Here is a 16588-nt window from a genome sequence, read left to right as displayed (position 1 = left end):
GAATAACTACGTCCACGCAACAATCATCAGCGATGGGGATCGATTCAGTGTCGGAATCCTAGCCTCTCTCTAACCAAACGCAAGCTTTGCTAGCAACAAGAAAAACATTGGGCTGTTGTGCTATAAATAACACAATAATGATCATATCAACTGTCTCCGCTGTCCGGTGGTCGAACTGAATGATGGATGAGCAGAAACAATACTCTTACGCCTAAATGGCAACTGGGTAATGTGCTATTTATAGATATGGTAAACATGTGACATGTACACGACTAAAATTCGGCTCTGTCGCAGCTAAAAAAATGCTAATGAGCCTAAAATAAACACATAGGATGGAAAAAAGTTTCCTTCTACTTTTATTTTTTTACCATTTTAATAAAATTACGTTGTTCCAGTTCAACCGAAAAGGGGACCTGGTGAATCTTCGAAACCCCTTTCCAACAATTAGGCCTATTGTCGAGCCGTCCATCGCCAACACTGCGCAGATTATTTTGCCGCTATATTCATAACTACACGGATTTCATCCGAGAAGATCCTTATCCATGGAGTGACGACAACATCGCAGAATCTGAGTGTGAAATTTCGAAAAATTTTAAAAGCCTTGCGAAACTCTACCTATCGCTTCGAGGAGAAGTCAAAACACCAAAATGTTATGCCAAATATCAAAGGTAGTTTTTCTGTTTGTATGATAGAATCCTGATTGATACATTTAGAATATTCCAATTATAGATTGCACGAAATGTGGCAACAGAAAGCTCAGTATTGGAAATCGAACTTAAATCAGCTGAGCAATCAGTTCGAAGTTCCACAACGCCTCAGTAAAGAGTTCAATGAAGACCAGATTCAGGAGGTACGATAGCCGAAGTATGTTTATTTAGGTATTATTTATTGATTCTGATTTTTTTTGCCTTTTGTATTAACTCGAATGAAATAAATGTTGTAATTTGTGTACTTCGTATTTTTGTATTGATTAGAGAAAAATGTTTTTTAATACGACCAAAAACACATAATAAAAATGAATTTCAGCAGGAAATTGAATCATACTTTGTTTAAATTATCTTAATAATACTCAAATTTCAGTTCCTATCAAAATATCAGCAAGATCTTTCTGATTCAGAACGCTAGCATTAATTGATGCAAAAACGTAGTTCGTTCATTTTTATTAATTTTGTTTTATTTTGCTTTTGATAACAATACTTTATCTGTATAATGGATCATTATAAGAACAGTTACTTTTTTTCCCCCTCCTGATTAGTGGATCTCTTTTGACATTTCTTTTGGATTCTTTTTGACAACCAAATTGCGTTAACTGGGCTGCAGCTCATCTACTTATCAATAATAGGTGTCATATCCAATATGAAGTTTTGCTTTTGCTGTTATTCAGTCCAGTTAGCGAGTGGAATTCGATAGTTGGGTTGAATTTCTAGTTACCGCACCATATTTTCAGAATGCATGGGTCTGTAGCAAACGTGGGTTAGAGCCCCCGCAGACAGCAGACTGATTTGTCGACCGACAGTTTGGTCGGCTTCTTAATCAGTACGGAGAGGTATGCATGTGCGCACATTACGCCGATTCAGTTGGATCGGTTCGACTATATAACCGGACCCAGTTGTAAACAACAGTAATTGACAGAACCAAAATGTCAGTGAACCGCAGTAATATTGGGTAAAGAAAATAGCTCGTGTAACTTTTGAAAAGATCCTATGTAACATTTACGTTAACTCGAGAAAACGAAGCTGAGGATCGGAGCATTACTTTGCGAATTGCTTTAAGGGCCCCGCACACTGCAGACTTTTTTCAGCCGATAGTTTGGTCGGATTGGTTTGCTAGTACGCACACTAGCCAACTGTCGGTCGAATATTCTCGAAAGACTGTATTTAATTTGTGTTTGACAACGGAGAAGAGGACGGCGAATAGACGGCCGATAGCTGGCCGATAGAATAGTTCAAATGCAATCGGGAAGCCTATCTGTTGCGACTGAAAAGAACACGTGTTAAGTAAAAGCGTCTATCTTTATTTCGTGCTCAGCTCAAACTAACTGAAGTAAACAATCACGTTGCTAATGGTAACCATCCTAGTTCATGCCTACTATAGTAAAAGCAACTAGGGATGCTAATATCTCCCCCCTAAGAAAGAACATAGTCTTGAAAACGTTGTGGAGGGTTGATGTTTCGTTTTGGCTTTGATCGTGCCAGCGTAGAACCATGTACTGCAGAAAATGGTCCAGGTTGAATAGGCTCCGGTTCATCGTCCGGCAGTTCAGGATCGTCTGGAAGTTCCGGATCGTCCGGAAGGTCAGGAAATTCTTGTGCTGAAACAAAAGAAGAATTTTCGTCGGGAAACTCCGCATTTGTTGTCATTCTGAAATCGCCCAAAAGAATGCTCAGCGGTAGTTCAATTTCTGTTTTTTTTTGTTTTCCAGTGTCGTTGGTTCGAAGTTGATCGATGTGAGAACGAATTAGCCGCTTCCGTCCGGATGGTGCATCAAGAAGTACATTGTAATGTACATTCCCAATCGCCTCAATGATGACTCCAGATTGCCACTTCTAGGTGGTGTTGTTTTTGTGCACCTTCGCGAATACCAGTGATCCGGCTGCAAGTTTCCGTGCTTGGCAAGGCTTGGCTGCTACCGGTGGTTGTGGAAGTATGTTCGAAGGCTTCAGCAAATCCAATGTTGTCCGCATTTTTCTGCCGTTCAGCACTTCCGAAGGGGATTTGCCCTCGAGCAGATTGGACGGAGTTGCTCGATACACCTGCAGAAAGGTTTGTAGTGCTGCAGATGCTCGTAATCCTTCCCCCTCTTGGATTTTGCGCAGTGACCTCTTAAGCGTGTCGACGAATCTTTCCGCTTGGCCATTCGATTGGGGGTGGAACGGTGCGGTGCGGAAATGGATGATGCCCAGCTTTTCGCAGAAGGAACGAAATTCGAATCCAGTGAACTGGGTTCCATTATCAGAAACAATTACCTTCGGTACGCCAAATCTGGCAAAGCTCTCAGTGAGGAACCCGATCGTCGAAGAAGCTGTCGTTGATTTCGTCTGGAACATCTCTGGCCACTTGGAAAAGGAATCGACGATGACCAGATAGCTGAACCCGTCGATCGGTCCGGCATAGTCCAAATGAATACGTTCCCATGGACCTTCTGCGGTCTGCCACGGATGTGGCTCTTCTTGTGGTGGAGATTTTTTCGCATTCGCACAGCTGGTACAGCTTCGAATGTACTCAGTGATGTCGTCATCGATCTTCGGCCAGTAGATGATGCTCCGAGCGATGGCTTTGACTCGTTCGATTCCGGGATGACCTCGATGTAGCTGCTTCAATAGTTTCTTCCGGAAACACTCCGGAATCACCAACCGTTCCATCATCATCACGCAACCTTGTACAACGTATAATGATTCACGCCGATGGAAAAACGTCTGAAATGCTACATTCTGAATCGATTTTCCGTTCTTGGGCCAGCCGGAGTTGATGTACTGGATGAGTCGCTGCAACATTGGGTCTGCTGACGTAGCTTTCTGCACCATATCGAATGTGACTGGTAGGTGTTCGATGGTGCTGTCCAGAATGCACTGCTGATCGGGCTCGATGTTGACACTTGCCACCACAAATTCTTCCTCTGGTCGCTCGTGGCTGCTGATGAGCCTCGATAGTACATCCGCATAGCCGAAATTGTTGGTAGATACGAACTCGATATCGAAATCGTACCCAAGCAGTGTAAGTGCCCAACGCTTCAACCGATTTGCCGTGTGGATGGGAACTCCTTTCTTCGATCCAAAGGCTTTCACCAGTGGCTGGTGGTCAGTCTGTAGCTTGAACCTTCGTCCCAACAGCATGCGGTGGAACTTGGTGACAGCAAAGACCAGAGCGAGCGCCTCCTTTTCGATTTGTCCGTAGTTTTGTTCAGCCGACGACAGAGTCTTGGACGCATGAGCGACTGCCTTGATACGACCGTCCGGGAAACGATGCATGATGACCGCTCCAATGCCGGTGTTGGATGCATCACCCGCCACGATGATCTCCAACGCTGGGTCATAGTGGGTAAGTAATAGGTCCGACTGAAGAACTTGCTTGATGTCGGTGAAGGCTTGTTGGCATTCGGCACTCCAAACGAATTTTGCATCTTTTTTCAGAAGTTGATCCAGCGGTCTTCGGAGTTGATGCATTTCACGGATGAATTTTCCGTAAAAATTCACTGCGCCCAAGAACGATCGCAGTGTGGAAATATCGGTTGGACGTGGCATCGTGGAAATTGCTGCTGTTTTCTCCGGATCCGGCCGTAGGCCATTTGCGTCGACGATGTGCCCCAGATATTTGATTTCCCGCTGATAGAAATGACACTTTTCCAGCTTCAGATGGAACCCATATTCTTGGAGGCAACTGAACAGGGTGCACAACGTCTGATAGTGTTGCTCCTCGTTTTTGCTGAAGATGATGAAGTCATCCAGGAACACCTCAACACCGGAAATCCCAGCAATCATGGTGTGCATAAGCTGTTGGAAAGCACCGGGTGCTGACTTTACACCAGGAGCCAGCCTGTTGAAGTTGAATAGGCCCCGGTGGGTGTTGATGGTGAGGAGTCGCTTCGATGCATCGTCGACTTCAACCTGTAGGTAAGCGTCCAACAGATCGATTATGCTAAACGCTTTGCTTCCTGTCAACTTCGAGAAGATGTCGTCCGGTGTGGGAAGCGGAAAATTGTGCGCCTCCAGCATCGAGTTCAGCCCAGTTGAGTAGTCGGCACAAATTCGAACCTTGCCACCCGGCTTCCGAACTGCCACGATAGGAGCTGCCCAGTCGGAGTAATCTACTGGTGAGATAATGCCCAACTGCTGCAGACGATTGAGCTCGGTTTCGACCAAGGGAATGGCGTTGTATGGAACCGGGCGTTTGGGTCGAAAAATCGGTCTGGCATCTGGCTTCAGGTGAAGACTGATTTGAGCTTTCTGGCAATGCTCAAGAGTGTCCTGAAAAACTTCGGGAAACCGCATGAGGAAATGCTTTCCAGAAAAGGAATTTGAATTGGATTGATTCACTTGATTAATGAACGATGACAATGGTTTCGTCCACATCTCGAAGAGGTCCATCCATTCCGAGCCGAACAGGTTGAGTCCCTTGACTGACGTTACTCGGCATAGTCCAGGCTTGATGACGTCGTTGACTCCTACGAGACAGGTGAATTCCCCCAGCAGCGGCAGAGGATCTTTGGTTGCAGAAAGTGCTTCACAGGACGATGGCTTGAGTGCAAGTGATCCAACCTTCCTCCAAGTCTCTTCACTGATGATGGTGATTGGTGATCCACTGTCGAGTTGCAGTGTGGCTTGACGTCCGTTCATCATTGTCGTGACGAAACGGGTGAGATTACCGGTGTGGTTTACAGTGTGAACGATGTTGGCATGGTACTTGGTCTTCTTCTTCTGGTTCTTCTTACCCTTTTGGTTGGAATTATCCCCAGCAGGCGCGTTTGAAGTCTTGGTGAAGCATCCGCAGTACCCTTCCTTGTGTCCCACACGGTTGCAAGATTTGCACAGATGGCTGCTGTATGTGCAATCCTTCACGAAGTGCATCTGGCCGCATTGCCAGCACGGCGTCTTTGGAGATTTGGCTTCCGGTTTAAACGAGGGCTTGGGAACTTCTGATGGTCTCTTCTTCTCACAGATGGCGTGTACTGCTGCTTTCGAGCTGGCTGGATGCTCAATCAAGCTGGTGTCTGCTTTCAGATTAACGAGCTGCTGGAACTCGTCGATGAGAGTTTGAAGAGTCACTGGTGCATCCGGTCTCTCGTTTTCCATCCGGGTGAGCAATCTCGTCCGAATATCAGCGTGCTTGGATGCCTTCAGTCCGGTCACGAAAACCAGACATTTGAACTGGTCGATTGTTAGGTTCACAAAATCGAAATCTTCACACGCTCGGTTTACCTTTCCGCCGTAGGTTATGATGTCGTCTCCTTCGCTTTTCGCCAGTTGGAGACACTGGAACCGGCGTCGGAAAAGTGAGGTTTGTTCTCCGAAAATTTTGATTAACGTTTCCACGGTGTCCTTGAACGTAACATCCTTAGGGAGCCTTGGAAGGATGTAATTCAAATACCGACTGTGGGAAGCGGTGTCCAATTTTCGCAGCAACAGCCGGACCTTGGCTGCATCATCCAAATGCTGCGCGTCGCTCTCGAAAAGGTCGGTATAGCGTGCGAACCATTTCTTGAATGTGACGCCATTTTCTGGGTTGAAAGAAAACTCGCTGATGTTGCCATTTGTTTTTTTTTCTATGTCTGCAATAAATCGTATATGAGTATGGCAAAAGTCGTATTTGGTGCTTTGACAATTCATGAACATATTAATATTAGATCGCAATTCAATTTCAACATAATCGCTATTATAGCCGGTCAAAGTTTCATATTCATCCAAACAAATTCGGTGAGCATTTGCCATGTATGTATATGGCCTCCACTTTTGCATGCATATGCCAGTTAGGCGCATTATATGCCAACCAAATTTTAGGGCATATGATGTTATATATACGCTCGTTATGCGATTTATTGTTTGCTGGGGTGTGCGCATATGCATATCGCTCCATACTGATTAAGTCGTCCGACCTATCTATCGGCCAACAAAAGTCTGCAGTGTGCGGGAGCTCGAAAATCGAATTGATGGTACTTACGTATTAGCGTCACCGGAGCCGACATTCAATAGATATCAATTTTATTGTTCGCACAGGTACTCCGTTATCTTTTGTATTGTTGTTACCTTGTTGCTTGCATTGTTTTATTATTTTTTAGTGCTTCGAAAATGCGTATTCCGGATTTACGGTATTTACGTATGAACGCCACCGGAGTTCATTATCATTATGAGTTTATTTTTTCGTAACGAAATTTAATTTAGGATCAATTTAATGGTGACGAAGTCTCCATCCAACGAGGATAAGGATAAGGCACCTTCAAGCCGCCGAGGTGACGCAATCCGAGTCAGTCGCCGACCCGCCGTCGGAAGCGGCTAACCTGTGTTTCAATTTTAATATGATCTATCTATAATGATCGATTCTCTTCATTGACTTTCTCTTTCGATAACCACGGCTTTGCAAAACTATTTTGCGCCATATTTTTGCCGTATGGTTTAATAAACGAAGTTTCCCTCTAAATTAATGATTGGCGAACACATCAGGAAATGCTTTTATCTCTGAATTATTAAGTTAGAGAATGTTAATGAAAAAATCGATTGAGTGTAAATAAGCTAATGTCTTCTAGAGACAATATGTTTTCAGACCACTTGAAGTTCTCCAGAGAAAAAGTTTAAAGACTTTAAAGAAAAAGTCGTTTTGTTGTTAAATTCATTCTATATATTTGTGAATTTTTTGCTAGTAAAAGTTTGAAAAAAGCAAGTGAATGACCCCGAGACAAAAGTCTCTGTTGATTACTAACAATAAAAGTAAACAAATGATACCGATAAAAAGCAAACGAATGACACAGAGACAAAGGTCCTACTTCTTTTGACGATATTTTCGGCCAATAGTTTGAATTTTATGGAAATTATATTTCTCAAAAATTCACATACGCTATCATACTGAAATGTCTTCACATATTTCATAATGTCTTCAAAATGTCTTCACAGAATCAAATGTCTTCACAGTTAGTCAAATGTTTTCAAAATGAAGACATACCTTCAAACCTGGCATATCTGGCCCCGAGTATAACAAAGTTTTTCATTTTTCATAGAAAGTACTTTGACTACCCCCCTAACACAATCAGCTGTTGAATAACATCGTCGATATTTTTGACATTTCACTGTGGGTAATTTTCCAATTGGACAACAGTCATCTGTCATCGAGAAAACAGCTTGTGCCCTCAAATAGAACATATCGCGAGAAGTCAATACATCATCACTAATACCATATTCCACAAAATTTACAAATTGGGAATAAATGGACAAAAACATACTCATCGAATCGCACACCGGAATACGATACGGTTATCAGTGACACAAGGTTGTTTTCCTCGCTGTCGCGGGTGTGAATCAGTTGCCATAAACGAAACTGCAGTATACGTGCAAAACAAACACTGCGAGATTAGCAAATCTTAGCTCGGATCTGTGGAAAACAGCGCAGGAGAATATGTACTGCTTACAATGTTTGATACCGGTGTTGCTGATTCCGAAACCGACAAATCCGGCTCTCATGCAGACACACGTCATGTTCATTGTCCTCTATCTGATAGGATTCTTCCTGGAACGGAAACCGTGCACTATCTGCAGTCTAGTCTTTCTCGCAGCGGTCTTTCTCATATGCAACAGCGGAGTCGGAAACTGTCTATTCTGGGGAAATTGTGAGGGCCATGCATGTGACAATGGCTGAGAGAGGAGCACTCCTGATATTCGCAACGATATGGCGCTCGTTGAGAAAGGTAGGTGTAATCATTTGCTTCCACTAATTGTGTGAATCTGCAATGTCTCTTGATTATGCGTGGCATATGTTTATGTGGCATTAACTTCGACTGAACGTAATCGAAGACGACTTCTGTTCCTCGAAATTAAATTCGGTTCTTCAACCGATTGGAATAGAAGAATTTTTATTCATGAATTTTATCCATTACAAAAGAAATTATAAATTTCATATAACACTCCTTTGAGAGAAGGTCGATATGACCGGAAGTTGACGTTTCCATATAAATAAAACTTTATGTATTCTTTCTTTCCAGGTGCCAAAACAATACCTACTCTCCATAATTAATTTCCTCAAAACGCAAATGTGTTTTTATGTAAAGATAAACAAAAACAAGCTAACAACAACAATTCAACCAAAGTTTGTATTCTAGTTTCGTTTAAATGCAACACAAGCGAAATAAAATAAAACAACGAGAAACAAAAATAAATTGCAACTAATCCTGGTCAGTTTAGGTCTAAATTTTTTAACCTTTTAGAGCAGCAGATATTTGGAACGTAGAACCCCAGGAAGAGTCGATGAATTTCTTGCAGGAAGTGATATCATAAATCTCGTACACTTAGACGAAATGTGGCATGTTTAATTCGTGATTTTAATTTTATACGAATTCTAGATAAGGTCGTAATTTTTTTAAAAGAATGTAAACGAAAATGTGTTTCGTAATTCGTAACTAAACACTAACTAACGCATGAGCGAGGGAACGCAATGAATCAAAAGACCGTGTTAGCCTATTTTCACTAAACATTTTTCCGAAGCGTTGTACATAGTGTATTGAACATATTTTTGTAATATTTATTTTTGTATTAACTTTGCAACATAGGTTAGCGTGTTGAATATTACAAAGAATTAATAGAAACTAGATATCGAAGTGGAACCATCAATAAACACTGTGTACAGAGGTTAGCGAACTAATTCGGAAGAAAGAAACCACCCTAAGCTTTATATGACAACCACAGATAACTGTCCAGTTGAATTTTACATCTTTCTTATAGGTGAAGTGAAGTTATTAGTTTCAAAGAAGACTGCACAGTATATCTTATCACAACAAACGCAGACGAATTGTCGATGACCAATTGCCGTTATTTTTATCTTATCATTTTATCTTCGAATTGACCGCTAATGGATGAATTGCAAAAGCAATACTCCAAGCTGGTAGCAAAATACATTTCAAACGCAATTTTTATATGAGCATGATATGTCTTGTACGAGAATTTGAACAGAATCTAATCTAAGGAATCTAAGCAAGCTTACTTTATAAATTTTAAAGTACAAAAAGCAGAATATTATTTGGTTGTTTGTGAAGCGGATTATTTTTAAATAACACATTCTTGTTTCGCCATCCAAATTGGAAAGAAATATCTTTTTTCCTCATCAGTTAAAGTTCCATCATTCAACCAGTTAAAGTTCAATTGCATTCAACCGAAAATGTGCTTCATCGCTAAAGCCCTAAATCGAGTCGATAAAAATCGACAATCACTATCATATCGAGCAAAATTTCGTATTTTGTAAACCGAGATAATACTATCGATTCTGCTACCCAAATATGCATGGTTGACGCACGTGCCAAATGTGTTAAATCAAGGAAAGAAAGAAAGGAAACGTCTGATTCGAGCTGTCTTTATTTTATTATATTTTCTGTATCAAACATGTATGCTATGTAACGGAGAAATTTGTCATTTGCAAGTGATTAAAGAATTTTGAATATATTATATTACCACACGAAGAAAACAAAGAAACAAACCATTCTCATTGATTACTTATTTGATACAGAGAAGAGTTAATTTTCATTCGAATTTTCTATTTGGAAGTTATTCATTCTGCCTGAAAACCCATTATTGGGTCCTATTATAGAAATCGAGGCGATAAGAATTTTGTTCGTTAGCTCTATTTTACTATTATAGAAATCGAGCAATTCGATAGCACCGAGCGAGTGATAGCTACCCACTCTACATTGTTGTGCCAAATCGGTCCCAACAAGTGATGTCGACAACGGTGCCGATATCGTGCCATTTTGCAATAATTTTGTCGACCTACCCTTCATATTCGACAACCAATTACGTGCCAAACCTGTGCCAATCTGGCACCGCGTCGACCGATTGGAAAACTGCTCGAACCTAATTATGGCGGTATTTGTTTTGAAGAAAGTTTAAAGTTTTCAAGGAATAAAAAAACATAAAATTGCGTTGTTTACAAACATTTATTTTTCATAAAATGCTTTCAAACTTAATACAATGCCACTAAAATTCAAAGCAAACATTTGCAACGTTCATGTTGTCAGCAGCAAATCCCCGACAGGTGCAAATTTTCTTCGGAATATCATCCACTCTCAGCTCAATTGTTTTCGTCGCATCTTGTGCTCTACAGCGACAGCAGGAGAATTCATCATCGACAATTGGGATTTCAGTGGATGGCTGGTTGCAGTTACTGCATAATGTTTCCTCATTGACACAGATCATGTTTTTGTCTCCTTCGAAATCACCTTCGTCCTCACATCACTTCTACACGATGATGTCTGCCGTTTGAAAAATTTGATGAAAACTGCAAATAAAGTTTCCTTCGAGCGTCCGTATCGATTGCAACGGAGTATTGCTGTGCCATTGAGCGTTTAAGTGTTTCTGAAAAATATGAGATAGAGGTAAAATGTTCTGTAGATCGAAAGCAATGAAACAAAGTATTTCTGTTACCTGTCCATACTTCGATTGGAAGTTTTCTCTATGTTGTTTTACTGCTCCGAGAAGTATTCCTTTTGAGAATAGAATCCCTAAAACCAACTGATATTGGCGACTGTTTCTTTAACACTTTCATGTTTCGTGTTTTGACAGTTCAACGAGAAAGAGAAAAGCTATCGCTGCAGTGATGCCTTCTCGCTCAGTATAAATAATCGTATACAATTTGCGTTGACGGCGGAATGGTGTCGACATCTGGATACGACATTAGTTTGTATGAGGCCAACTATTCTCTATCAGATGAGTCGGCACTAAGGCAATTTTAAATTACTAAAATTTGTATGAATTTTTTTTCTTGGTACCAGAAGTACGTTGTCCTGACCCTAATTCGAACTATTTTTTATGAATTTTAAGATATTCTCACGAAAACTTGCCATTATAGTATAAAATTATCTTAAGAAACGTTTTTGTATGATATTTTTTCACTACTTGCAAGCGAAAGTGATTTTCATTTACATAGAGTACTAATTTGATTTGGGACAAACAATTTTCATAATTTTTATTTTAAAAGCGTGTCAATTTCTTCTGCAAATTCATATTGTCATGCCCACTACCCCATTTCGTAATATGAACTCAATGCCGTCAACGCGGATTATAATTGAAAGTGTAGACAGTGCTGCCTGTGGGGAGGCAAGGCGGGGTACGGTTCCAGCACTTTTGTAGCACTTTCCGTCGCTCGGTCCACTTTGTACCTATAACCGCTCGAAAATATAGGAAACTGGGGGGTATCGTTGCAAGTGTCAGAACTTTTCGAGTTGTTTGGCTCACTTGTTGCATATCTTCAGAAAATTATTTTGTTTTGGTTTGCGTCCCTGATATTTTCCTTTAGGAAACATTTCAGAAACGCTTGAATATATGCAATTTTCAACACATGTTCGTTTGTTTTGATCAGTATTTGTTTTACGGTGCTGCCAGAATAGTCTATACAAGGTAAGTGTTCAATCCAACATTATTCATATTAATTATGTTATAATTTACAATGCAGAACTTACTTCCAGCACATATTTCAGTGGCTGAAAACGAGTGGACAGACAAATCACCACCTGTTTGAACGACTCGTTGAACCAATGGAAGCGAATGTAAACATTGCTCGAGGTATTTGTGGAGGAAGTTCAAATAAAATCCCGCTTAAGGAAACGTGGGAGGAATTCAGTGAGGAGCTTAATGCGCTGAGACCATCAATGCGTCTTGGTTCAGAATGCCAGAAAGTAAGTGTTTCTTCTACGATACTTCGATACGATACTTCATAAGTAAATTTTATCATATTATTTGAATTACTATCAAACGAATTTCCTACCTAAAAATGTCTTATTCCTGCTAGCGTATGTTAGTACGTGTTACTTTTGTCAGCAATTTTCTTTTTTATTGTTATACTATACCAAACTAAAGCTAAAGCTGAAATGTCTTGCAAAACAATAATGATTTTTTTAAATTACAGATTTGGATTGACATGAGGTGAACGAAAACACTAGCACACAACAAGCGAGAATTCAGGGTCACAGGTTGTGGCCCAATACATTGAAGCTATTGACGCCGCTGCAACAAGAAATCGACGCTAAAAGAGAATTAAGGCTGATTTAGACGATGCCAGTCAGCGCTCTAGTTGAAGTATCCAGTGAATAGAGAACAGACACTCTGTTCAAGTTAGAGGCCAATTACTTGTTCGATACTGGTACAAGTAACTTTAACAGAGTGTCTGTTCTCTGTTCACTGGATACTTCAACTAGAGCGCTGACTGGCATCGTCTAAATCAGCCTTTGAATGCATTACATGAAATTGTTTTGCTAAAACAAATGGAGTTCATGTGTGACTCCTTACGGAATTCCATAGATTGCAGTTGTGAATATACAAATTTCAAGTGCGGTTTTCAAACCGCACCGCGGATCATCCGCTCGCGGATAAACGGGGTTCTACTGTATACTAAAAACAGACGAGTAGTTCGTCTGACTCGACCGTTCAGCCGCGGTCGCCGATGAATCAATCGAGCCCGTCATCTAATTTGTGTTTGTTTGTCTCGTCGATTGAAAGTTAGAAAGTTGGACCACCCCTTTATCTCAAAAAGAACGGCTCAACTTGGAATTTTCATAATGTCAACTTCTTTTATTGTTGAACCGCATATACCTAACGTAAAAAACTGGTAAAATTCGACAGGTGGAAGGAAACGGTAGCATAAACACAACAAGCACATTGATTGCCAAAAAATCGAGGGGTTGTATCCGAGACACGACCGCTTAGCACGTAGGACTACGCAATCTTTTTGACGTAGGACTACGTCTAACCGGAAGATATAGGGGGTGAAATGGAAATCTAGGCACTGAACAAGTAGGAAAAAATGCAAGATTTGGAACGCTTATAACTCGAGCATTTCTCAATAGATCGCAAAGGTTTTTGCATCAATTGATAGGAAATATATCTACGCATCTATCATAACGAATAACATTTCATTTTTCTTGAGATAAATAATTGAATAATTGTGAAATATCAAGCATTGTCCAAATACACTATGTGCCCATTTTTGATTGGTCCATTTTGTGCTCCTCAAATCGTACCGACCAAAACGGGCAACCAGAGCAGCAGCGAAATAGAATGAAGCACGATTGGAAAGGAAAAAGAAAAAAATGAGGGAAACATTGGTCGCAGTCTCACACATGCGTAATTCTCGAGCCAGCCAGTCAGCTTAAAAATCCCCTCTCCGCTGCCGTAACGATCATTCTCATCCGAACCGTACACCACATCGTTTCGCATCACCTCACATCAACAAACCAACACAAGCAGCCATGGTTGGATATGGCAAAGGAGGAAAAGTGAAGGGAAAGGCAAAATCCCGCTCGAACCTTGATCTGGAGTTCCCGCTCGTGTTGATCTGGAGTTCCCCGCAAGGGTAGCTAGGTAGCTAGGTGCACCAGTCCACCTAGCCGGCGTTATATAGCTTCGGCCGCCGAAGTGATCGAGTTAGCTGGCAAAGCTGCTCGCGACGATAAGAAAACCTGCATTCGGAACAGAACACATTCGGTTCGGCGGACATCAAGACAACAGGCAGTTGCAGCGAGTGGCGAGTGGCAAACGCAATCGCAAAACGGCATCAGGTAGCAGAAGAAAAAAGTTTGTTCTTTATACAAACTGCTTTGGCGGCAAATCCAGAACAAGGCGGCATCGAGGGCGTTCGAAATGGTTTTTTTCAAAACCACGAGTACTAAGTTTTCTAAATTGGAACCATTCCATAAAACAAGGCGCTTTTCAGGGCCATTAAACCTTCCAAAAAAGAGTTTAGGAAATAAAGTTCAATGCTTTCTAAAACATTATCCAAAATAATAATAAAACACAAATTGATGTTTTCATAATTTGTTTGCCAGGATTTGATGAGTATGTGAATTTGGCAGTTGTTCTGAGCTTATTGATAGTTAGGGACTTTCCTGATTATTCAATTTTCACCAATTCTTAAATTGTTTCCAGATTTAAAGTACAGTAATCTATAATTAGTTCGACATTTAGCTAACTGGACGGACATGTAATGCGACTTATTTAGTTGGACATTTTTGTAAACATAGAGATCCAAATTATGACCCCACATTGAAAGTCGACACTGTACCACTGTCATCGCAAATGTTCAATTACAGGTTAAAATTACCTCCAATCCGGCACTGAGTGGTGGTAATGCGACGTGCCATTGAATGTAATTTACTGTAAAATATGTCACAAGCTGGATGGGAAAAAATTTTCCAACTGTGAAAGCTGTGGCGAGTGACAACAAATCGCTAAACAGGAAGGTTTAGCCGAACAAGATTGGGATATCGAGTGATAACAAAACAATAAACTCTTTAGACTTTTTGTGATCCTGAAAAGGACCCTTTTTAGTCTGTATGTTAATCCAACGAGCGAACAAATTGTAATGAATGTATTTTTTTGCCATCGCTCCCTTTTAACGCTCATTCGTTCGTCTCGTTGGACCCGCCCCTTTGGCTGAGTCTGCCGATTTGTCTCTATCCTGTGAGTGTGTACCGCTAGAGTATAAAACACGCGGAACCCAAAAAAATATCTTATTTTCTTTCAAACCGTAAACCCGTGTGGTTGTACGGCATCGGCATCGTGTACTCATCAAAGGAGGAAAAGAGAAGGGAAAGGCAAAATCCCGCTCGAACCGTGGTGGTCTGCAATTTCCCGTAGGTGTATCCGCCAATTGCACCGGAAAAGGTTGCTAGGTCGAGCGCGTTAGTACCTGTGTACCAGTCCACCTAGCCGGCGTTATATAGTTTCGGCCGCCGGAGTGATCGAGTTACCTGGCTTAGGTGCTCGCGACGATAAGAAAACCTGCATTCGGAACAGAACACATTCGGTTCGGCGGACATCAAGACAATAGGCAGTTGCAGCGAATGGCGAGTGGCAAACGCAATCGCAAAACGGCATCAGGTAGCAGAAGAAAAAAGTTTGTTCTTTATACAAACTGCTTTGGCGGCAAATCCAGAACAAGGCGGCATCGAGGGCGTTCGAAATGGTTTTTTTCAAAACCACGAGTACTAAGTTTTCTAAATTGGAACCATTCCATAAAACAAGGCGCTTTTCAGGGCCATTAAACCTTCCAAAAAAGAGTTTAGGAAATAAAGTTCAATGCTTTCTAAAACATTATCCAAAATAATAATAAAACACAAATTGATGTTTTCATAATTTGTTTGCCAGGATTTGATGAGTATGTGAATTTGGCAGTTGTTCTGAGCTTATTGATAGTTAGGGACTTTCCTGATTATTCAATTTTCACCAATTCCTAAATTGTTTCCAGATTTAAAGTACAGTAATCTATAATTAGTTCGACATTTAGCTAATTGGACGGACATGTAATGCGACTTATTTAGTTGGACATTTTTGTAAACATAGAGATCCAAATTATGACCCCACATTGAAAGTCGACACTGTACCACTGTCATCGCAAATGTTCAATTACAGGTTAAAATTACCTCCAATCCGGCACTGAGTGGTGGTAATGCGACGTGCCATTGAATGTAATTTACTGTAAAATATGTCACAAGCTGGATGGGAAGAAATTTTCCAACTGTGAAAGCTGTGGCGAGTGACAACAAATCGCTAAACAGGAAGTTTTAGCCGAACAAGATGGGGATATCGAGTGATAACAAAACAATAAACTCTTTAGACTTTTTGTGATCCTGAAAAGGACCCTTTTTAGTCTGTATGTGAATCCAACGAGCGAACAAATCGTAATGAATGTATTTTTTTGCCATCGCTCCCTTTTAACGCTCATTCGTTCGTCTCGTTGGACCCGCCCCTTTGGCTGAGTCTGCCGATTTGTCTCTATCCTGTGAGTGTGTACCGCTAGAGTATGAAAGCTGTCCCCTTTGTATAGTCCTACGTCACTCCGGTTATGTCCCCGACATTACCCACCCGTCTTTTTTTCAACAAGGTTTATCATTTTTGATGTTATTTGC

The 16588-nt window shown here is 41.0% G+C and overlaps 2 protein-coding genes across 2 annotated transcripts; one reads left to right on the top strand and one right to left on the bottom strand.

The window, feature by feature from the left end:
• Positions 1-2994: 2994 nt before the first annotated feature.
• On the bottom strand, positions 2995-6679 carry LOC129767104 (uncharacterized protein K02A2.6-like). Its single transcript, XM_055767725.1, has 3 exons — positions 6655-6679; positions 3128-6214; positions 2995-3056 (listed from the first exon to the last, which is right to left on the bottom strand). The coding sequence occupies exons 1-3, from the start codon at positions 6677-6679 to the stop codon at positions 2995-2997; spliced, it is 3174 nt and encodes a 1057-aa protein (XP_055623700.1).
• A 1115-nt stretch (positions 6680-7794) lies between these two features.
• On the top strand, positions 7795-10034 carry LOC129770787 (bladder cancer-associated protein). Its single transcript, XM_055773863.1, has 2 exons — positions 7795-8389; positions 8684-10034. Exon 1 carries the CDS (start codon positions 8101-8103, stop codon positions 8338-8340), a length of 240 nt encoding a protein of 79 aa, XP_055629838.1. The 5' UTR covers positions 7795-8100; the 3' UTR covers positions 8341-8389; positions 8684-10034.
• The last annotated feature ends 6554 nt before the right edge of the window (positions 10035-16588 follow it).

This window comes from Toxorhynchites rutilus, chromosome 2 (assembly GCF_029784135.1).
Source record: "Toxorhynchites rutilus septentrionalis strain SRP chromosome 2, ASM2978413v1, whole genome shotgun sequence".
Taxonomy (NCBI): domain Eukaryota; kingdom Metazoa; phylum Arthropoda; class Insecta; order Diptera; family Culicidae; genus Toxorhynchites; species Toxorhynchites rutilus.
This window is presented reverse-complemented; position numbering and strand designations above follow the sequence as displayed.